Raw genomic sequence first — 24,802 nt, 5'->3', positions numbered from 1 at the left:
TATTTCCATTTAATAAGTATTTGAAAAAAATCAAAATTCTGAAAAAAAAAAAGTTTTTCCTTTCTATTCCTTTAGAAATTTTAAATCACGGTTCGGAAAGCACGATGCCATGAACCACTAGTGAATGCCAGTTTGATTGCACTTTCATTTTTAAAAAAATATTTTTAACTTCCCGTAGGATAACTTATTGTAATCTGAAAATGATTTTTTTTATATTTTCTTACGTTTCAAAGGCCTCTGAATATTTTGGCATACATTAAAAAATTGATGTATGTGTGTGTATGTGTGTACGTGTGTGTACAATGTGCGGATACAAACTTTCGTCGACGATTTCGGGAACACCGATCAACCGTTATGAATAATTCAAAAAACATTCGATTCGTATTGATAAAGAGACGCGCTGATTAGTTTTTGGCGAAGGCAGGTCTAGCCGTTCCGAAGATACGGGGCAAAAGGTGCAAAAAAGGGTAACTCAGTTTTTAAGAGAACGGAACGTCTAATTTTAATAAACATTTTACTTGTATTGACAAGATGAAGAACCGATTAAATTTTTGGGCAGACAGGTACAGCGGTTATGGACTCTCAATAAAAACTAGTGGGGTGTATGGTACTTCCCGTACCGTAACGGAATGTTCGAGGAATACTGAATGTTTTCAAATAGATTATTATTAATATTGTAACATTGTCTAATATTTATAAGAATTATATAAAATGAATTGCAAAGTTAAAAATATTTGTTTAAAGTATATTAGAACTATAGTCAGAATTAAAAATAAAATCTGAATTATTTTCGATATACAAACAAATTTTTTTTGAAAAAAAAAGTTGAAACAATCAATTATTTTGTTAAGACAAGCAGAAAGTTCTTTGAATCATTCAAATCGGACGCTTAGTTCTCTCAAAAACTGCCATTTTTTTAACATACAGCTCTGTATCTCCGAAACCGCTGGGCCTACCTTTGCCAAAAACTAATAACCACTTTTCCCCGTCATTATGAACTGAATGTTTTTTGGATCATACACATCGGATACTTTTCTGAGGTATTTCCAAAATGTTCAGAAACCTTCAAAACGTCGAGAAATGTAAAAATTTTCAATTTCGATTTTCGGCCCATTACAATAACTTACCCTACGGGAAGTTAATAAGTTAAATAAATGTCATTTGGCGGTCAAACATGTTTATTGGACATATGTACATCAAATTATCAGATATTTTATAGATATTTTAAATGTGTACACATTTTGTGTAATTTATTTTGGATTCCGTAACAAGATTTATAATTACGGTACGGAAAGTTTCAGCAATTTGCCTTAAGGCACGATGCCATGCACCCCACTAGTTTAATATATAAATAACTAGTGACACGATGGTTGTTAATAGGTTTATTGTCGTTTTTTTTTTTGTTATAAACCATGTACGTATATACATATATATTATGATGTCTTCAAATATAAAATCCTTGGTTATATTATATGTATCCTTTTATTAAAAGAAAAGTTAAGTTTAATTTTATTTGAACGTCTATACAAAACGAACACGATTTATATAAAGCTATTTCTTTTTAACTTACCTTAATGTATGCAGCTGTTTCTCATTCAGAACGGTTCGTACTCTTGTAGGTTTTCCATCTCCACTGCCGGCGCTCCCACCGCCTAGTCCTACCGCTCCGCTTGAACCCTTGCTCCTCCCTCCGGAGCCGCCCTTATGGGAGCCGGACTCGCTGCCCGAATCTGATACACACGATACACAAATTACATTATGTACTCACGAGATATATTATTTCGGATCGTAAAGAAACTTTGGTATATGGCTTACAATAATATTGTTACTGATAATGAAAAAAACAAAAAACTTTCGGTTCGTACTGACCGCGCGACGTACTGTTTTTTTTGCGAAAAATCGTTTTGGAGGTACGAAGCGCAAAGAGCTCAAATAATGGTCATGAAGTTCTGTGGAGAACTATCAGCCAATTAGAATGATTCAAAGAACATATTGCTGGTGTTGATGGTGTGAAGAATTAGTTTTTGAGGAAGGTAGGTCCAGAATTTTTAAAAATATAGTTACGATAAAAATTACTATAAAAAAACCTAATTAGTGGTTTATGGCATATGGCCTTAAGGCAATATGCTAAACCTTCCCGTTCCGTAATGATGTATTCGAAGAATTTTGATATGAACTGAGTTCTAAGGTTTTTATTTTATTTCAAGTTTATAATTGAGCTTCAAAATTTTAGGTAGAATAAAAACTGAAATCTTTGCCAAAAACTAACCAGCACGCCTTGCCGTCAATATGAATCGAATGTATTTTGAATCATTCAAATCGGATGCTCCGTTCTCTCAAAAAACTGAGTTTCCAATTTTGGCACTTTTGCCCCGTATCTTCGAAACAGCTGGACCTGCCTTTGCCAAAAACTATTCAGCAAATCTTCTTATCAATAGGAATCGAATGTTTTCTGAATCATTCAAATAGGTTGCAAATCGTGAACAAAAACTTGTATCTATACAAAATACATACTACACACACACACACATTCACACACATCAAATTTTCTAAGCTATACCAAAATATTCATGAGATCTTGAAACGTAAAGATATGCAAAAACTTCAGTCGATTTTTAGACATACGGGAAGTTAAAAATTATAGTAAAAAATTAGATTTCTCAACAATTTAACTCAGAGTGACAAATTTTGAAGCAAGAATAAACACACATTGTACGTCGTCCATAGTTGACACCCTATAATTTAATTAATTTTTATATAAAAACTATTTTAGTAACGTTTTGCAAAAACTGTTACGACCAAGTAATTTATTAGCATACCGATTGAAAATATAATGATCCTTGAAATATAAACATTATTTTCTCAAATCTTATTGCGGTTTCAATCATTAACATTTTGTGACATTTCTTTCCTATCCATTTCAAATACAATATTTATAAAAAAATATTTTTTACATTCATTTGAATAATCTGTAAATATACCAACCTGACATGGAACCCAGTTCGCTAGAGTGATTATTATTATTACTGCTTATACTATTATTATTGTTACTTTCGAGAGCTCCAGGATGTGTCGTTTGCGTTACAACCCCTTGCTGCTGCGAACTTTTTTCCAAGGCATCGTGATCTTCTTTGCAATATAGTGCACCCCCTGTAAGTAATGTTCGTATTACTAAAAGATAATAAATAATTTTCAACTAAGAAATATTTAAAAGATTTTCTTGTCACATACTTATCACCTACTTGTTTTAATTACGCTAAACAAGTTACTCTTACTTAAATAAATATTTTTTGGAATATATGCACATTCATTGACATTTGCTAAAATAAAATTTTGCCTTGAGGCAAGTTACACGAACTTCCCGATATGTGTTGTAGGCGTATGGCAACGTCGCTATGTTAAGGGTAGCGCCGGATGGTGCGTACGGATGAGAGAACAGGCAGTCGGTCCCGGGTTGTTGTCGCGATAAGAGATCTATGTATATAAACTGTCAATAAACTATTATTATAAATTAACATACGCATTTCATTGGTAAAATACCAAAGTAGGTGACCCCGACGTGATCTAGTGTGTGTGTTAATTTTAAATGAATTCTCGTGCGAAAAAGTTAAGTGCAGTGGAAAACATGAGTACGCCAGTAGTAGTGCCCCGCGATAACGTAAATTTGCCAAATTTTTACAAGTGTGTTTGTAAACGCAAATGTGAAGGATGAGAGTTCAAAATTTCATACGGTCGTTAGTAAGTTGGACCCGCGGTATGCGTCGGAAGTTCGCGATATAATTCTGAAACCCCCTAAAGATAGTCCATATAGAGTGTTGAAAAAGGAATTGTTGAAACGGTATGGCATTTCCGATGAAACAAAGCTACGCCAGTTGTTGGAAGGTCAGGAAATGGGTGATAGAACCCCATCACAGTTTTTACGGCACCTACGCTCATTAGCGGGTTCAGCTGTTTCAAAAGAAATGCTAAACTTAATGTGGTCGTCGCGCTTGCCTACGCATGTGCAAGCGTTAGTATCTGTACGGGAAAACAGTGACATAGACTTGAATGCGAAAGCCGACGACAGAATTATGGAATTGGAGACAGCATCTGGTGCAACAACGATGGCCATTGCAAGCACATACTCGCACGCGCACGACGATTTTTACGGCAACATCGCGTCAGAATTGCGGAACATGCGAGCCGAGATTTCTGGCTTGAGAAAGCAGGTAGAGGACCGACGAGACGGTTCATCCCTTCGCCGTAGGCGCAGATTGCGTACGCCCGCAAGTACTCGGTCAGGTTCGGAAGAGCGCGTACGAACGCTTTGCGAATATCATCGACGGTTCGGTCGGAATGCAACGAGATGTCGATCGCCGTGCGACATGCGTTCGGAAAACTCCGTGGGCCATCGTTATTAGCGGCAAACGATTTACGCCCAGAGAGACAGATAAGCCGCCGTGTTTGCCTAAGTGACAGAAAGAGTCAGGTGTCGTACCTGATTGATACGGGGTCGGACGTTTCAGCGTTTCCGCGCTCATTATTATGCAATCCAAATAGGAAGAGGATTGCATACCAGTTAGCCGCCGCAAATAATACGACGATTGCAACCTATGGTACGGTGGCAATGGTGGTTGATCTTGGGCTACGTCGCGACCTGTCATGGAACTTCATTATAGCAGACGTTACGCAACCAATAATTGGTGTAGATTTTCTCGCTTACTACGGTTTGATTGTGGATGTGAAAAATCGTCAAATAACGGATGCTATGACAGGATTAAGGGCGCAGGCGGATATTGCAGCGGGATCAATAGCGACTATAAAGGTGGTAACGGGTTCAACGGCGTACCATAAGTTGCTTGAAAAGTTTCCTGGTTTAACACGACCAGACGGCGCTGTTAGGTTACGCAAGTACGCGACGCAACACCATATAGAAACAAGTCCTGGACCGCCGGTGGTTCAAAAACCGCGGAGATTAGCTCCGGACAGACTACTGGCTGCTAGAAAGGAGTTTGAAGCTATGCTGAAATTAGGAACGGCTCGACCATCGAAAAGTTGTTGGGCAGCCCCGCTACATATGGTTCCAAAAGGGTGTGATGAGTGGCGTCCATGTGGCGATTATAGAGGTTTGAATGCGCGAACGAAGCCTGACAAATATCCAGTACGCCATATTCATGATTTCGCCCAAGCCTTAGACGGAAAAACTATATTCTCGACTATAGACTTGGTGAAAGCGTTTAACCAAATTCCGGTGGCGGAAGAAAATATTGCAAAAACCGCTATTACAACACCGTTTGGACTATATGAATTTCCTACATGACGTTTGGATTGCGCAACGCCGCGCAAACATTCCAGAGATTTATCGATGAGGTGTTGCAAGGGTTAGATTTTTGTTACGCCTACATCGATGATATTCTTGTAGCTTCGTCGTCCGAGGAAGAACATATGGCGCACCTAGAGACACTGTTTGGTAAACTTTTGGAATTTGGAGTTCTAATAAACCCAGCTAAATGTGTGTTGGGCCAAACAAGTGTATGAGGTTTCGGCTGAGGGTACTCGCCCCTTGCCAGAGAAGGTTGAAGCTATTAGGACGTTCACAAAGCCAACGACAACGCAAGATCTGAGGCGGTTTTTGAGCATGCTAAACTTTTATAGAAGGTTCATACCAAATGCCGCTCAAATTCAAGCACCGTTAAATGAGTTTCTGCGTGGAGATCCGAAGAGCAAAACCCCGGTAAAGTGAACAGCGCATACGTCAGCTGCGTTTGAAGCGTGTAAGGAGAGTCTGGCTCAAGCAGCACTACTATCCCACCCACACGCTAATGCTCATTTAGCTATTTTCTACGACGCTTCAGAACATTTCATTGGAGCCTCATTACAGCAGCAGGTCGCTAACAGCTGGCAACCCTTGGCATTCTTTTCGCGAAAACTGAGCACAACGGAACGGAAATACGCAACTTACAATCGTGAACTACTTGCAGTGTATGAAGCGGTGAAATACTTTCGTCACATGGTTGAGGCAAGAACTTTTACAATTTTTACTGACCATAAACCAATAGTGTTCGCGTTTGTCAAGAAGGATAGTCAGTGTTCGCCTCGTCAATTCCGATATTTAGACTTTATCGCCCAATTTTCGACCGATGTACGTCATATGTCGGGAGAGAAAAATGTTGTCGCCGACGCATTATCGCGGGTGGAGTCTCTAAGAAGTGCCGGAATAGATATGAAGTTAATAGCAGCGGAGCAGAAAATAGATGAAGAAATAGCTAAGTTGCGCACCGAAAGCAACACGTCGCTCAAACTGAAACTTATTCGATTTGAGGACCAAGACGTGTCAGTCTTGTGCGACATCTCTACGCGAACAGCTAGACCGTATGTTCCAACAAAGTTACGGCGGGCGGTGTTTGATAGCTTACACGGATTGTCACACTCCGGTATGAATGGTACGATCAAGCTAGTTACACAAAGACATGTGTGGCCGTACATCAAACGGGATTGCCGCGAGTGGGCTCGATGTTGCGTCGCATGTCAGCGTGCAAAAGTCAGTAGGCACGTGCAGGCCCCAACTGGACAATTTGAACTTCCATCGAGTAGATTTGAGCACGTGCATATCGATATAGTGATAATGCCATTGTCAGAAGGATATCGGTATTGCCTTACATGCGTCGACAGATTTTCGAGATGGCCGGAAGCAATTCCAATTAGAGACCAAGAAGCTTCCACCGTAGCGCAAGCCTTCTATTCTAATTGGATTGCAAGATTTGGTATACCGCTGCGGCTAACGTCAGACCAGGGAAGGCAGTTCGAGTCACGAATATTCAGTCAACTGAATCAGCTGCTTGGAACGAGCCATTACAAGACTACGGCATACCATCCCGAAGCCAATGGGATGGTTGAAAGATTCCACCGCCAGCTCAAAGCAGCTATTAGGTGCCATAGCAGTGAAAGATGGACAGAAATATTACCGACGGTTATGTTGGGAATTCGTGCAGCATGGAAAGAGGATCTGCAAGCTACTGTTGCGGAAATGGTATATGGCGAACCCTTGCGATTGCCTGGACCAATGCTACACTTAACACCGACGAGTGATTACACCGAAAGAAACTTCGTGAATAACTTGCGTAATCACATGCAAAAGATATGTCCCATCAATGGAACGCGACATGGCCAGAAGAGAACATTTATATTTAAAGACTTAGCGACTGCGGAAAGCGTTTTCGTTAGAAACGACGGCCCAAAAAGACCTCTGCAGAATCCTTATGAAGGTCCTTTTGAGGTGAAATCCAGATCAGCAAAGACTTTTGTGGTATGTATGCGTGGCAAAGATGTCACCATATCTATCGACCGTTTGAAACCAGCATACACACTAACGCCAGAAGAAAATGCTGAATCCGTTCCGTCACAGTCTAATGAGATTCCGCAAACAATCCAGTTGGAATCTGTTAACAACACCAGATCTCAGCCGTTGAGCCCGACAGAGCCTGAGCCGCCGGATCGGTTCCCGGATGAGATCGGTTTCCCGGGTTTTGGCAGGACGGATTTTCGTGAACTTCGTCACTAGAGGGGGAGTACTGTAGGCGTATGGCAACGTCGCTATGTTAAGGGTAGCGCCGGATGGTGCGTACGGATGAGAGAACAGGCAGTCGGTCCCGGGTTGTTGTCGCGATAAGAGATCTATGTATATAAACTGTCAATAAACTATTATTATAAATTAACATACGCATTTCATTGGTAAAATACCAAAGTGTAAATAATCGACTTAATCAATAAAAAAATAATTTATGAGTGATTAAAAGTATTACAAGTGGATTTATTACGCATAATTGAAAACGAACGAACATGTTAACTCGGAGTATTTTCTAAAAGCAAATTTTCACAAATCAATAATTTGTATAATTTAACCAGTTTCCGTAGAACTTTAATGGTTTAGTCTTTAGTATGTTCATTAAGACTATGTACTCTATCGTTATTTATTTATTTATTTATTTATTTAAATATATAGCCCACAGATTTCTCCAAGAGGACTCAAAAATACAATTATTTTACATAATGAATAACAATTAAAAGATATACAAAATTACAATATATAACATAAAATGCTAAGATAAAATTGCATATAATGCAGAATGTAACAATAATATTTATAAACAGAATAAGAAAATAATGAGATATTTGAAAGAAAATAAAAAGATTAACTTGTGCAGATGGAGATCATTTGATTAGGTGAAGTGTTGTGAATGTCTATTTCATTATTAATTAAGTTAAAGTTAGAGGACATAAGTAAAATTGGCGAATTTAAGAGAGAATTAGATTTAGGGGTAGGATAATTGAAAAATAGTTGTGAACGCGAAGATAACCTTGGAACATTAAAGGATAGTTGATTGAGAATAAGAGGACAGTCTATAGAATTATTGCAAAGCTTAAATAAGAACATAATTGTACAGATAAATCGACGTGAGGCAAGGGAAGGAATACCAAATTCTTTTAGTAAAGTGTTGTGGTCAAAGCCACGTTCAGGGTAAATTTTATATGTTTTATAATAAAGGTATTTCAGAAATTTTCGCTGAACCTTCTCTATCGCATCAGAGTTGTTGATATGATGAGGATACCAAATAATCGAACCGTATTCTAATTTTGAACGTACAATAGAATAGTACATGCAAAGAAGTGCATTGGTAGACTTAAATTGTTTACAATTTCTTAGTATCAAACCTAAAGATTGATGTGCTCTATTACAAATATCAGTTACATGATCAAAGTAAAGAAGTTATACCAAGTAAATCATCTAATTTTAATTTTAACAAACGTCAAAAAAACTATTCATTTTTTCAAATTTTGATGAACTTTTAAAATTTAACTACTTGTCGTAAGGACGTAATATTTCAGAAGTTCTACAAGACCATAAAAACGGCTCGGTAGATTTTCTCCTAAAACTAATCAGTATCATTATCAACTAATATAAAGTTGTCAAATATCCCTTCCGCCTTTTTGTCTTTTGAATTTCGCGGCTATGTACAAAGCGCTACAGAGCTCGTATCTGGCAATACTATACATAATTTGAAAGGTCTTGACATAACGTACAAAACGACGCTATGCATGATTATTTTGGATATTGCGTTCAACAGTTATAGACGTGTAAACATGGAGTTCACTAACGCCGAAATTCGCGCTATTTTAAAGTTTTCCTTCGTTAAAGGCAAATCCGCTAGAGAAACGTTCCGTGAGATTAATGGTGTTTTGGGGGATGGTACTCTATCACTTCGAACCGCGAAAGAATGGTTTCGACGATTCAGAGCCGGTGAAAACGACACCATGGATAAGCCAGCCGGCGGAAGACCTGTGACGACAAATACCGATCAAATCATGGAATACATCGAGTTAGACCGGCATGTGGCATCTCGTGACATCGCCCAGGAGATGGGAGTTAGTCACCAAACCATTTTAAACCATCTGCAGAAGGCTGGATACAAAAAAAAGCTTGATGTTTGGGTGCCGCATGATTTGACGCAAAAAAACCTTCTGAATCAACACCTGCGATATGCTGCTGAAACGGAACGAACTCGACCCATTCTTGAAGCGGATGGTGACTGGCGACGCAAAATGGATCACATACGACAATATCAAGCGAAAACGGCCAAGCCGGGATTGACGGCCAGGAAGGTTTTGCTGTGTGTTTGGTGGGATTGGAAGGGAATCATCCACTATGAGCTGCTCCCATATGGCCAGACGCTTAATTCTACCATCTACTGCGAACAACTGGACCGCTTGAAGCAGGCGATCGACCAGAAGCGTCCAGAATTGGCCAACAGGAAGGGTGTAGTGTTCCACCAGGACAACGCCAGACCACACACTTCGTTGATGACTCGTCAGAAGCTACGGGAGCTCGGATGGGAGGTTTTATCGCATCCACCATATAGCCCGGACATAGCGCCAAGTGATTACCACCTGTTCCTGTCCATGGCGAATGCCCTTGGTGGTGTAAAGTTGAACTCAAAAGAGGCTTGTTAAAAGTGGCTGTCCGAGTTCTTCGCAAATAAGGAGGGGGGCTTCTACGAGGGAGGTATTATGAAGTTGCCGTCTAGATGGAAACAGATTATCGAACAAAACGGCGCATATTTGAACTAAATCCGATCACTGTAACACTTTTTATAAAGCATTGAATAAAGAGCAAAAAAGCGGAATGGAGATATTTGACAACCTTTTATCTTTCGAAGAGTTTTTCATTTTTTAAAATCGATTCGGTAGTATGAGATTAAATGTAGATGAAAATTTTAACACTTTTTTCTAGATTACAAAGAAATGGCTCGGCCGATCGTCGCACAAAACTGAAAAAACGATAATCATCATCGAGAAACATCAAATAGTTTTTAAATTTCTGAAATCGGTCCATGTATTTTTGAGCAAACGTCAATGAAACTTCTAATTTTGACAAATGCCACAAAAACGATACTCATTTTTGCAAACTTTGACGAATTTTTAAAGCTAAACGAGCTGTCGCAGGAACGTAATATTTTAGTATGATCTAGTTCTAGAAGACTATGGTATCAATCGTCAAAAAAATAATAATAAAAATCGACGAAAAAATTTTTTTGAATATTTGTTACAAGAAAACGGCCCGGCCGATTTCTACCAAAAACTAATCAGCACGATTCCCAACCAATATCTTTCGAACGGTTTTTGAATTTTCAAAATTGCGGGCTAAAACGTGGACGAAATTTTTTTCACTTTTCTGCGATTTATAAAGAAACGGCTTGGCCGATCTTCGCATTAGTCCTCATCGGGATACATCGAATGGCTTTTAAATTTTTGAAATCGGTCCAGCCGTTTTTGAGAAAACGTCGATTTACGGCAAAAAATTTGTTCACACACACGCACGCACACACACACATACTTTTTCCAAATATGGTCTCATTCGATTCAGAATGACTTGAAACGTCGAGAAAACATAAAAATAGCAAACCGGATTTTTTGATGAAAACATAAACTTCTCCTTCGGGAAGTTAATAATTAGAAAATAAATATTGTTAATTAATTTAAATCGTTGATGTAAATCCAAATCCAAACTTTTCATTAGATTGAAGTTATTAATAAAAAATTATATGGAATAATATTCACGTTTTGTAAAAAGCTATAAGATAAGCTTTTGGAGGCAATTGCAATTTTTGCATAATGTTTTATCATTTTGCTTTAAGACGGTTTAAAATAATAATGAGCTGCAAAGATGTCATTTTGTACACAATATTATAATGTGCAATTTGTCTAAAACAATTTTATGACCGATTGCATAAGAGCGCTCGAACCAAAGGCCAAAGAGAGTTAATTTCAAGAACATCGGATACACTGATGTAATTTGCAAACATTGGAAAGGAGCTAAAATAAGGCAGATAAATGGACATATTCTGACGTACAACAGACCAATGTTATGGCAAGGCCATTGTTACTTACATACATTATACTACTGAATCGTACTGAATTCTGTCGAAATGTATCATGTATTTGCTGTGCATTCAGGTGTTTTATACATGAATGCAGCGTCACTTGTATGCTATAAAGCTGGGTCAGAAAGACCTTGTTATCTAAGATCGTTTTTTTTTTGACATTTGTGCGGTTTTTAGGTTATGTTTTCTTTCTGACAACCTAAGAAAAACGTCTGACTGCACAGCAACTACATGGCTTTTCAAAATATTTAGAACGAATTAGTATGGAAAGTTCTACAAAATATAACCTTATCATAACAGTGGTCTGTTATACGATTTCGAACAAATCTATACGTTGCGGTATATTGATGATTTCAGATTTATGATGAGTGTGACCAAATATGGTGCGGTTAAAATAACAAATAACAAATAGTTACTATTATGAATAGAGCAGGAATTTGTATTTAAGTTATATTGAGAAAAGAATGATTTCTGTACGATATGTTTTCAATGAACAGTGCTTACCTTCCCGCAACGCAAACTCATCTCCAGGTATCAGCTGGCGGGCGCACGCGCAACATCGAAAACACTCTATATGATAAATTTTAGTTTTTGCTCGCATTACGAAATCATTCTTGCTAAACGATGATCCACATTTGTCGCATTTTGTTCCAAACAATCTGAAATGATAGTAAAATCTATATATTATAATATAACAACGAAAACAAAGTCATGAAAGAATAAATAAATCATTATATCCATATTAACATAAATTCAAAATTAAAACTAGTCTTCTGTTCTATACTAAAAACGATAAGTCCTATACTAAAATCAAATGAGATTTAATCAGTGATTGATCATACCCAAACAAATCAATCTGGCAGAATTAATTATTATCAGTAACATAATGTATATCCTAGGTAATGATTGCAATGTAGTGGCATATGTCACCTCAAACATGAAACATTTAAAGGGTTTTAGTATGTTTGCCTTTCCATTAGAAGAGATATTTTTAACTCGATGTTAAATATACGTTTGAGCTCTATATCAACTAAAATAGATTAACTGAAAAGGGGAACCATTTCATACAATACAATGAAAAAACAATTCATCATAGTGTTTTGTTCATTATACTTTTGTCATCTCAAATATGTCAATAAAATTTTCTTTCATGTTTTTCAAGAAATATCTCTAATTAAATGACCTTATGTCTAAATAATATTTATTTTTTAATAAATTAATAATTATTTTAAGTCATCAATGAATAAATTATATAATTGTTTAATTCATAAGCTAAATCAATACAGGTATATTGTGGAAATAAATAATTTTTTACATAAAAATCTGATTTTTGATATTTGCATTTTATTTCAAATTAATTATAACTGTCAAAATACTTTCTTTTCGGTCTAAATTTAATATAATCTGATAATATTTAGTTTGTCTAGTTTGTATTTCTCAGATTCCAATGATACCCTCAGATTATACTATTCCATTTAAGAGGTCACAATTTCCTGTAAGATTAGCATTTGCCATGACAATCAAAATATATCTCAACTGATATATTAATAATAATATTATATTTTAATTACACGAATTTCTTTACACTTCGATAATTAATTCCAACGCATCATAGTGTTTTGTTCATTTTAATTTTGTCATTTTTTTTTAAATTAATGATTAAATTAGATTTTAGTCTAAATCAACGCAGTATCTTTATCTAAATATACATTTTTTTATATAAATATTTGATTTTTTACATTTGCATTTAATTGAAAAATAGTGAATGTCAATTTCATATATCCAATATGCACTAAATTTATAAATGTTTATTTAAATTTTTAAACATTGATTTTTAATTAGATTTAAAACTATAAACAGTGATTTTGAATATAGCATTTCATTTAATTTGGATATAAATGTTGGATATATCTATATATGTATATGTTTTCGAATTATATTTTTTGAACTGTCAATTTTTTTTCAAAAATAAATATTTTTTTCTCGAATTTTCCATAAATTTTGACATTTGTCATTTTAGTTTTGTTTTTTTTTTTGGCCATTTTCTGTCAAACTTTTTATAATTCAAAGATTATATATTTATATTTTAAATTTACTAATTTTAATCTTCCTGAAGTTTGTTCGGGAAATTTTCTAGAATGTTTTGATTCATAGAAATATAGTTAGATTGTAGAAATAAATAGAAAAAATTACAAAAAACCGCTTATCATTGTTTGCCTTTGAAAATATTTGAAGCTTAGTTTGACATTAAAAACAATTGAAGACTGTCATTTGCCAAACATTTCTATTCAATTATAGGCTAAGGCTAAGGCAATAATAAAATGTAATATATTTATTGTTATGAATAAGAAAAATGTAATGTCTACATTATTATAGCCGAAAAGTAGCTGAGATATGTCAAAAATTAAATTAATATAAGACGCAAATAATATAACATGCGTCTGACAGTCTGCGCATGCGTCTGACGTGCACGGCGAATCGTGTTCTCAACGCACTTTGCGAACAGATTCGCCGTACGAATTCGTGCAAAGGAGACGAGCCATAAGTGATTGCGCTCAAAAATATTCAATTTGCAGTCGTTTTGCCTTACTCTACTAAGTCACAATACAAAAAAAATTATTTAGAAGTTTCATTGTGTCAAAAATTCATATGTTTGTCACTCTTCAGAAGTGAAAACAACACTTTCACCACTTTTCGGGTGGAGGACATTTCTTTTCAGTGGTGTAATTTTACTTTTTTCAAAATAACGTTGGGTATCGGTAAAAGAACTAATTATAAGAGAAACTATCATGCAAATAAAAGACGCATATAATGTTTTTTCATTTAAATCAAATAGTTTTTCAGTGCTATTTCTACCAAATTTAAAAATAATCGTATTCTATCTAGAATTAACTTGGTTTAAGAGATCTTGCTGGATTCTAGAAAATACCACAACTTTAGTACAAACGATTTTCAAAAAACTCATGATTTCATGAAAATTCGAGGTATTTTTCTGACTGATTGTTGTTTATTATTTTTCCATTACACAAATATTGATAGAGGTATTAATTAAGGAGTGCGCGACTGTCCCAACCAGAGGTCTTTCGAGCCCTTTAACCCTTCGCCGTTTCACAATAAGAGAAGTTATGGTAAAATTTATGATAGAGAAAGTTGTAGCTCATTTAATCACCTTTAAAATAGTGTATTACAAGTTTTGATAAAATTAGAATTAAAAGAGTAATAATCCAATTAATGCGGTGGATGGTGACGGAGTGCAAATTGTTTTCACGTCTGAACTTAAGATAAAGATTAGCCTATTTCCAAAATATCAAGTAAATTGAAGCACAGTAAAAAAATTCACAGAGCGATAATTTTGTTGATTGTAAGTTGAATAGAGCACATGTGAACAGGATTTGACAAATTAATTCACTTCAAATATAAACTTAAGCAATAATGTATATTGATTTATTGGAGAAAAAAATGTAATTTAGATATTAAAATTACTAAAAGCCAGTTAAAATATGGTACGAAATTATGAAAATTATAGGCAACATTATTGAAGCAATTATTTTGGGTAGAAAAATAAAAGGTGATATTGCACCTTTGCCGCGAATGCTAAATATTAATTCTTTCTGAATTTGTTGTACTTTTTAAAAGATTTCAATTTTCAACACGTGTATCTTATGCTATGACCATAAATCACAAAGGCAGACGATCATTTTTAGTGTGATAAATTTGGAAAATCAATGTTTTAGTCGTGAATAAACAAAAAATCATTCATTTATACATCCACATCTACAGGTATGACTAAAAATACTATATAACCCTTGAATGCAATAAAATAAATTGAGCTATTGGAAATAAATTTGTTCTATAAATCGCAGTGTATAATTTTTAATATACAATTTTATTGAACATTTTTTAATATTTGTTAAATGAATAATTAAAGTGTTAACTGTGGGAATTGAGAACAATCATTTTATTTGAAACAGTTCTATATTCAGCATCACTCATATATTGGTGTAAATAGTAATTCAAAAAACAGTAATTATTATTTTTAACTAAGCAGTAAATATTAGTATAAAATATTGAAAAATTGTAGACGTGGGTACAGAACAACGTCTGTCGGGTCAGCTAGTATATATATATATATATATATATATATATATATATATACATATATATATTAGGTGGTAGAGTCTTGGATTTGTAAATACTTTGTAGAGCTTCGAACAAAGAATCCAAAAAGTAATAAGAACAAAAAAGTTTTTTTTTAAACAATAAATTATTTATTTACTGTCGACGTTTTGGAACTAGAAAAAATATATTTTTTGCATATCTATAGATAGTAGGATCTTGGATTTGTAAATATTTTATAGAGCTTCGAACAAAATGCAATCTACGATTTATTTAATTTTGCAATTGCAAAGATATGCAAAAAATTAAATTACCATTATTAATTTGTTCAATAAAATATTTTATAATAAAGATTATTTAATAATTTCTAAGATAAAATTATGGAATATAATAGGTACAATGACAGAGAATGAAAGTTCCTAATTTGCATTTTGTGCAAGCAGGAAATTGGGAATCCAAATTGTTGTAAACTGTAATAAACGAGTGTCATTCAAATTTATACACTGTAGAAAGGCTTTGAATTATAAACAGCACGCAAGTTCTAAACATTTATAAATAGTTGTCAATATGTCGATTTCAATGAATCTGCGTATGATGCGTAAATATACAATCACTCAAGCTTGTTTAAATATCTATGTATTTATAGAAAGATTCCAAAAATAAATCTTGTAAATTATTGTTCACTTATTGTCAAAAAGCATTTACTTATTATCACTTGCTACTTTTGGTTTTAATAAAAATAGATATAGCTAAAAACAAAACGCCGATTTTTTATTCAGATTTTTAAATACACTTAATTTAAATATGAATTAATAGGGAAGATAAAATTTATCAATATAAAATTTTATCAAAAGATACAATCCAAGCTAAATATTTATCTTTCGCTCATGACAAGTTCTTGAGATTGACAACTATGGTTGGTTAACTTCATAATATAAATTTCTCACTTTGTGGGCAAGGAATTCCGGCCCAAAGCCCTCAATAACGCTTGTAAAAGTTAAATCTAAAAAACTATAGCATTAATATCAATTTAGTACTGTTAACTGAAATCATAGAAATACAAAATATCGAAGACCCAATTATTATTCACTTCTCATCGAACTAGGAAGGAGGATTCAGAAACTTTGCATAAGTACAAGATATTGTATTTGTATAACATAACAAAATAAATAATAAAAATAATAAATATTTGTTTATCAGCAAACCGACCTAGTGCCGAATAAATTATAATTTTTTTATTCGAGATTAGCCCTAAAGAAGAAGCTACACGATGCACGCGTTATAAAAATATAATATTGAGATATTGGTAACATGGTGGCGCTGAATTGCACCACTAAAACACTCAATTGGATAGCTAAAGTATAACTTTTGTCAGTTTTGTGACTACCAATTCATGCGACAAAACAACATGAAAGACCGGTAACATAACATAGCTATTTTATCCGAGAAATAGTCCCATAAAATAGAAATTCTTAAGAGCATTTTTTTAAATCAAAATATAAAAGTAATATTGAAAGTAATATATAAAAGTAAAATATTTCACTAATCGTCTATTAAAATATCAATGCCAAAAAGTAATTTTGTTATTTGTGCTCTTTATTTTAAAGGATATTATATCAAGTTCAAGTATTATATAGTATCAACTCAATTGCTTTTTTTCATAATCGATATTAATTTTAGAAATGTGGGCACATTGAATTATGAATATAATAATTGGACTATCGTCAGACATGTGCAGCAACCCACGGATGAAAGATTTTAGTCAAAACAGGAGCAACCCACTTTGTTCCTAGGAATAGAGAGTGAAGAGTCTGTATTGCCGGTAAAAACATTCTCCAAGTACGTTGGAAGCAATCACGTTGTGGCAGCAGGAGGGAGTCACATTAAACGAATGTCAAATTAATGATGTTTGTACAAAATGATATCCATTTCCAAATAAGATATGTCACTAGTCATATCATGCGGGCATGTGTAGAAAACCATACGGATAGATACCAAGTTGAAGCAGTAATATACTTAAAGATATAATATCGTCATTTCAATTCAGTTTTACAGATAATAGCAGATAATGCCTAATCTAATTTTAAAACATATGTAGACATGTGTCATGCACAACCCTTTGTGAGGTCGACCTCACGCCTTTTAGGCGAGTAGTTATCTTGTATATGGTGCAGGCAATGCCGTCAGATTTTAATATCCTATAGTGGTGAACACCGCCACCAGTGTTATTGAGTGTATCAAATACAATTCTACTATATTGCTTTCAAAATTATAAATTAAACTAATTGTTCATGGCATTGTGCCTTAAGGCAAATTGCGCACCATAATTAATCATTCGAGGAATATAAATAATCAATAATCAGCAAAAATTGATCATTAATTATATTTTAACTTCCCGCAGGGCAAGTTATAGTAATCGCAAAAAAAATCAAAAATGAAAATTGTTGTATATCTTTACGTTTCAAAGGTTTCTGAATATTTTAGCATACCAGTGTGTGTGTATGCGTATGTGTGTGCAAATTTTCGTCGACGATTTCGGGAACCTCGATCAACCGATTTCAATAATTCAAAAAAACATTCGATTCGTATTGATAAGGAGACTTGCTGATTAGCTTTTGGCAAAGGCAGGTCTAGCTGTTCGAAAGATACGGGTCAAAAAGTACCAAAAATGGTAAATCAGTTTTTAAGAGAACGGAGCGTCCGATTTTAATAACTCAAAACACATTTTACTTGTATTGTCAAGATGAATAACTGATTAAAATATTAGGAAGGCAGGTCTAACGGTTACGGACTCTCAATAAAAATAAGTTAAACTAGTGGGGTGTATGGCATCGTGCCTTAAGGCAAATTGCAGGAACTTCCCGTACCGTAATTAAACAATCGAGGAATGAAACTAATCAATAATTGTTTTGAATAATTTCAAATAGATTATTTATTCATACTGTAAACTTGTAAGTGATTTTTAAATTGTGCGACAAGCGTATTTTATGAACAACTTATGTGTGCGTTTACAAGAGGCGGAGCCCGAGACCTTTCCAAACAATGCCAAATTGTCGAAATCGGTTCGTGCGTTCTAGAGTTAAATCGTCAGGAAGAAAAACCCGACTTATTTATATATATATATGTAGATTGTAAACTAGACAATATTGCTTAAGAACAATAAGACAAAGGCAAATTTTTGGAACTTTTCATATAAAAAAAATTAAAAAAACTTTTTTAAAAAAATATTTTTTATATATTTTGAAACTAACTTTTATTTTATAGAGACGAAATATCGAAGTTCATAAGCGCCACGTCGCATTCTAACGGAAAAACGATGTTACGGAATTCATAGAAATTTAAACAAAATTTATTATTAAAATCTCCATAAAATTTCTGATAATTTGATGCTCATATGTCTTATGCATATACCGCCAAATGGCCTCTTTTACTTTTTTTACTAGATCTCCAAAATCGCTAAAACTAACTTCCCAAAAATTTAATCAGTTCTTCATCTTGTCCAAATCGGGCGCTCCTCTGCCAAAAACTAATCAGCACGTCTCCTCAGAAACCTCTGAAACGTAAAGATATATGAAAATTTTCATTTTCGATTTTTTTGCGATTACTATAACTTACCCTACGGGAAGTTAAAAAAACTATCGTTAAGAAATGAAGTGCCATACTTTTCTTTTTGATATAATGGCGAACCTTCTTACGGGCACTACCTATTTCTCATAGATATAATGGAATAATAATTGATAACGTGTGGCCTGGTGCTGCCCTAGGGCAGGTCCGTGAGCTAGTTTAACTCCAACTGGATTCAGGAAAAAGTAGTGTGAGGGATTTTCAATTGCCACTTCATACCCAAAATGGGCTTATTTTTATTTGGAAACTTATTTTTGATCTATTTTTTCAAGTAAAAATGGATTTCGCTGCTGCCCGATATCAGGTTGGCAGAGTGGGGCTTGAACTCGCCACCCCGTCCATACGATGTAGCTCACATTAGCCCGTTACGCCATTGAGCACCCATATATAATGCAATATGTAATGTTTGAATAAAATGTAAAATTTGTTTGATTACCTGACATAGTCCCGCTTGCAGTACGTTTTACCATCTCGGACGAAACACGTGCAGGACTCGTCTAAGAACTGCCTGCACTCTTGGCACTTGAGACAGGCGGCGTGCCACTCGAGATCAGGCGCCACCCGCAGTATGTATTGGTCGTGAATCTGACCGCCGCATCCCACGCACAGCGATAATCGTTGTTTTTCTGTGATGAAAATATTTTATTAGGATAGCAAATTAATTTGTATTTTTCGAATTCACATAATACTCCTTTTCAATTTTATACGAAATCATATTATATTTATTTTTCGATTTCTTTTTATATAAAACCGAAAATAGAATATATCATACACAAGTCGATGAACCGTTTCAGTAATAGCCTTAGTAATAAAAATAATTGAGTTCTTACAAAATACGTGTTTAGCAAACGAACTCGCTTAAACTACTTAAATATGTTGATTTTACAAAAATTTACAAAAGAAGGATATCCAGTGGTCAACATGTCTCAAAATGTGAATGCCAAAGCAGTGCAATGAAACGCGCTTGATAAAAGGCTAACTAAAGTTATCTGAGTCACACGTCGATTTTCAAAAAAAAAAATAGGTTGAGATATCGTTTAATTTAATATTAATAATATTAATAATATCAATCATTTTAGTTTAATTAGTTTAATATTAATAATATTAATCCCTGGATGCTTGTTGTTTCTTTCTTCACGTAAAATTCAAGTACTTATCATGGTCAACTGTACATACCATCATCAACTTTCTTTGTGATTTCGTCACAGAAAAAAAAGTCATATAATGTCAAAGAGAATAAACATATGATTCCCATCTTACGTGGTAGGTTTTTATCCATAGTTTGATCGCAATCAATTCTATTTATTATATTATTTCTTTAGTTAATTTGGTGTTTCAAAATTTTCTCATTCTTTGTGATAATGGCGATAATTATTCCTCAGTTTTTATCGATTTATTGCAACTTGCGCATATTTTTATTCGATTTATTGCAATTTTTAAGACTGTTAAACTAAACAAAGCTAAATACGTACTTCTTAAAAATTGCAATGGTGTTAAACTTTAACGTCAATATCAATCCTAACGACAATTCATGTATACCTACAGCACACGGTCAAATTGATCTACTATTAAAAAGTTATCTATTTTATAATTTAATTCAGATAATAATTGATTTATTCAATGTATATAAAATGAAGAAATATTCATGAAGTTTCATCTAAATTAATTTTTATATAAAAATAAAAAATATTAGTAATGAAACAAATAAAATTAAGTATTTATATAGAATACCATAAACACTAAGCAGATTGTTGAAAAATAATAATGAATGTGAATTTTTATTATTTACATTCTAGCCATTTTCAAACGTTGGAATTAAAAGTTATAAACAAAAATAGAAAAACCTTTTTAAGGTATATTTCGCGCAATAGAAAACGCGTTTAATTATTGGAGTATATTTTAAAACCCATTTTTAAATTAATCAAGAAAACAATCACATCTTTCGTTGAATTTCATACTATGTGTAGAATGATTTTCACTTCCCATAGAGTAAGTTAAAGTAATGGCCAAAAATAGAAAATGAAAATTTTCGTATTTTTACGTTTTAAAGGTTTCTGAACATTTTGCCATACCTTAGAAAAAATGGGCGCATGCTTGTGAATGTGTGTATGTATGTCAGAATCCAGTTTTTCGTTCACAATTTCGGGCGCACGGATCAAACGATTTGAATTATGAAAAGAAGAATTGAGAAGGGAAAACTGAGTAAGGTCACTTATAAACGTCAAATAAAAAGTTCCAGCAATTTGCCTTGAAACGCAATTCCATGCACCGCTAGTTTTTTTTTTTATATCAAACGTATCAAAAGTTGTATTTTCGGATATTTAGTTTTAGCAGGAATAACTAATTTCTAACTTGAAAAGCAATAAATCTAATTCTATATCAAGTCAAACCATGCCATAATGATTTTGCTACTACTACTAAGATTTGCACTGCGATGGCGGCTACAGACGTCCTTCGCCCAAACCCTTCTGAGCACACCACCGCGACTGCCACTTTTTTGTCTCTTTAAAAGCAATGTTATCTACAGATCATATTGTAGGATGCTGAATCCATGCAATAATGCAAACTTGTTCAAACAAACATACTTCATCTTTTCTCCCTTTGGACCCTGTCTCAAAATCAGTAGAGTCACTGTCACTACTGAACCCTGGCACAACCGTACGCGGTTTCCCTTACTAAACCCACGTTAAATTTGTCCAGTGATATATGCACTGACTTGTTATGATGCATTTTGTTGAAAGTAAAATCTTTATTATTTGTACTCATTAGGAATAAAATTATACATTAGACTTAAATAATATTCCTTAGTGACAGTAAATATCCGGAACAGTTTCAATATAATAAAGTAACTAATAAGTAGCCAAGATAATTCAGCGATACTGATTATTCTATAAACGAATTCTTAATAATCCTGTAGAATTGCTTCAATACCGATCTCGTGAGTGTGAAAATTAACGCACGCACGTAGCGTGCCGGCCATCATAATGCTATATTGTCGAGGTATATAGGAATAGGAATACAATAAAGAAAGTATAATAATAAAAAATACATATTCTGTGGGAGTGCCGGCATGCCATCACGCCCAGCGTTATACTAGAACGACAAAAGCCACTCCCTGAAATGTGTTTTCGAGAACGTGCGCGTTGTATTACATGTATCGAATGGTGTTTGAAGAAGGATAAATCGAATGGAAGTATTAAAATTTACGAAATGATCGGCTAACATGCGTATGAAACTAGTGGTGCATGACATCGCGCCTTAAGTAAATAAATATTCGATAATTTGATGTGCATATGTCTAATGATCAATTTTGATGAAATTATTTTTAACTTCTTTATTGGATCTCCAAAACTACTGGCCTCGCATTCCTAAAAATTTAGTCAATTTTTCAATCCGTCAATACAACTAAAATGCTTTATGAATCATTAAAATCGCGCGCTCCGTTCTCTCAAAAACTGAATTGCCATTTCTGCACTTTTTTCCCACTTTTTCACCAATAGGAATCGGATCATTGAAATCGATTGATCCAAACACACATACATTCCATTCATTTTTTTCTATTGTATGCCAAAATGAATTGAAGAAGGCTTTGAAGCGTAAAGACATTCAAAAATATTTATTTTTGATTTGTTTACGATTACTTTAATTTGCCCTATGGGAAGTTAATAATAAGTATCTTTAAAAGAAATATGATCAGCAATTGATAAAGTAAGGATGAATCGCATATACATGGTTTTTATCTACATAATAATTTCATCTATAATAATAATTCTATTATAATTTAATTATTATTAATATATATTAAATATTATTAATATATTATTTAATATTATAATAATTTTATTCATAATTTAATCTATATATTTATAAAACAAAAATTATAATTTTTATGCGAGAGGTATTTCTATTAATTATAGCAAAAAACTAGTTAAGTAGTTTTGATGGAAAAATATAATTTGTTTTTACAGAAAATCATATTGGTTTAGAAGCATAAATCATAAATGTTATTGCGATGAACGTTCAAGGCTTACTCGAAACTATTACGCTATTTTCAACATCGATGATAGTCTTTATATACGCAAGGTCATCCACGCATGTGATCAGAATGAAGCTACATGTGCATATATGTAGCACACAACCAATTTTCCGAAATCATCTTTTTTATAATTAAATTTTCATCGTATAATCGTAATTTAAGAAAAACGTTTTCACTATCAAAACTATCACAATACGAAGTTTGATCAAAAGCCCGGATGAGAACACCTGAAGTTTTCTCAGTATTAAAAATGCACAGCGCTGGGCTGCTGCATTTGGGAAATAGTTTATAGGGATACCAGTTGCTACTTTCACTAGCTGGCCCGGCAAACTTTGTTTAGCCATAAAAAATATTTCTAAAAATATTTCGTATAAAAAATTTCTAACTAGTGATTACTAACGATGTAATTTTCTACATAATAAACAAAGCAATATTATTGTTCATAATAATAAAATATGTTGGACACCAATTTTCCGTATAAAATAATTATGTTATGATACTGGTCTCTTTTGTTGAATAATCTCATGAGGTGGTAGTCCAAAACTGTTAAAAAGCTACTCAACCTAGCAATTTATACTTTACCGACTTCTAAAACATAACCTCCAAATGGCACAAACGTCAGAATAAAACATTTGTTCAACTTCAAAACAGTGACAACAAAAAGTTATGTGATAATACAAAGCACCTATGATAACATTGTCATTTGGCACTGGAGCGAAATCAGCTGTTTCAATATCGAGATCTTGTATTTTTGCTCTTAACAACGTAAAATCTGTCGAGTTTTCTCTTTATTCAGTTTCATCTATAATACTCCTACAACTTTCAACCGAATGGACGAAACAAAAAGCAAGAAAATAATGCTTTCAAAGCAAAATGTCACCTTGAGAACGAGCATAAATCTAAAACTGGTCGATCAATATAACTCTATATCTACTAATAACACATTGGAATTAACCAATGAGATACCGAATCCGATAGTTAAAAAATAATAATGCATATTTTTAGAATATTTATGAATTCGTTATTTCAAAATGGCTTAACCTGTCTTTACCAAAATCAGTGATGATCTCCGCGGATGGTCAAAATTAATTTCAATGAAAATTACTGGGAAATAAATACGGCCGACTTAATAGTAAACAAATATAGATACAGCTTAAGGGAAAGTATAGAGTATAATTATTTAAATCCAAATATGTATTTACAAATTTTCGTTGTAATAGTAATATTATCTAATTATTATCTTGTCAGTGGCCATTAAAACATGCAAATATCAAAAACTTTTCACAAAAATATAAGAATTATGAATAATTCACTAATCCATCCAGCTATATAAAAGAAAAATCTAATAGAATGTTTTCCAAAATACTATACTAAAAATTTTATGCATTAACTAAGTATCATTAGAAACAACGCACACATGATTTCTGGCAGAGCTTATAAGAACCATAATTAAAAATGCAGATAACTTTAGAATTAGGATCACTAAAAAAGCTATTGCTGCGATTGAATAAGAGTATGTGTGAAAATATTATTATCAGGCCATGAAGGTAAGTTCTCATAATATTTTCAAATAATAATTTCAATAAGGGATCCATACCAGATATTTGAA

The 24,802-nt window shown here is 33.6% G+C and overlaps 2 protein-coding genes across 3 annotated transcripts in view; one reads left to right on the top strand and one right to left on the bottom strand.

Annotated features, from left to right (window-relative positions):
- Window positions 1–24,802, bottom strand: part of LOC113369929 (insulin gene enhancer protein ISL-1) — a 53,201-nt gene that overhangs the window by 5,918 nt on the left and 22,481 nt on the right. For both annotated transcript variants that reach the window (XM_026610553.1, XM_026610552.1), the window contains 4 exons: window positions 19,594–19,783; window positions 11,922–12,076; window positions 2,986–3,150; window positions 1,571–1,730 (listed from right to left, as the gene is read on the bottom strand). In XM_026610553.1, coding sequence (XP_026466338.1) covers window positions 1,571–1,730; window positions 2,986–3,150; window positions 11,922–12,076; window positions 19,594–19,783 — 670 coding nt within the window. The remainder of the gene's footprint in view (window positions 1–1,570; window positions 1,731–2,985; window positions 3,151–11,921; window positions 12,077–19,593; window positions 19,784–24,802) is intronic.
- LOC113369928 (apoptosis-inducing factor 1, mitochondrial-like) overlaps window positions 1–24,802 on the top strand; it is a 112,666-nt gene that overhangs the window by 76,624 nt on the left and 11,240 nt on the right. The window lies entirely within an intron of this gene.

Source organism: Ctenocephalides felis, unplaced genomic scaffold, assembly GCF_003426905.1.
Source record: "Ctenocephalides felis isolate EL2017-DRISC unplaced genomic scaffold, ASM342690v1 CF-g0.4_SCAFFOLD_01492, whole genome shotgun sequence".
Lineage (NCBI taxonomy): Eukaryota > Metazoa > Arthropoda > Insecta > Siphonaptera > Pulicidae > Ctenocephalides > Ctenocephalides felis.
This window is presented reverse-complemented; position numbering and strand designations above follow the sequence as displayed.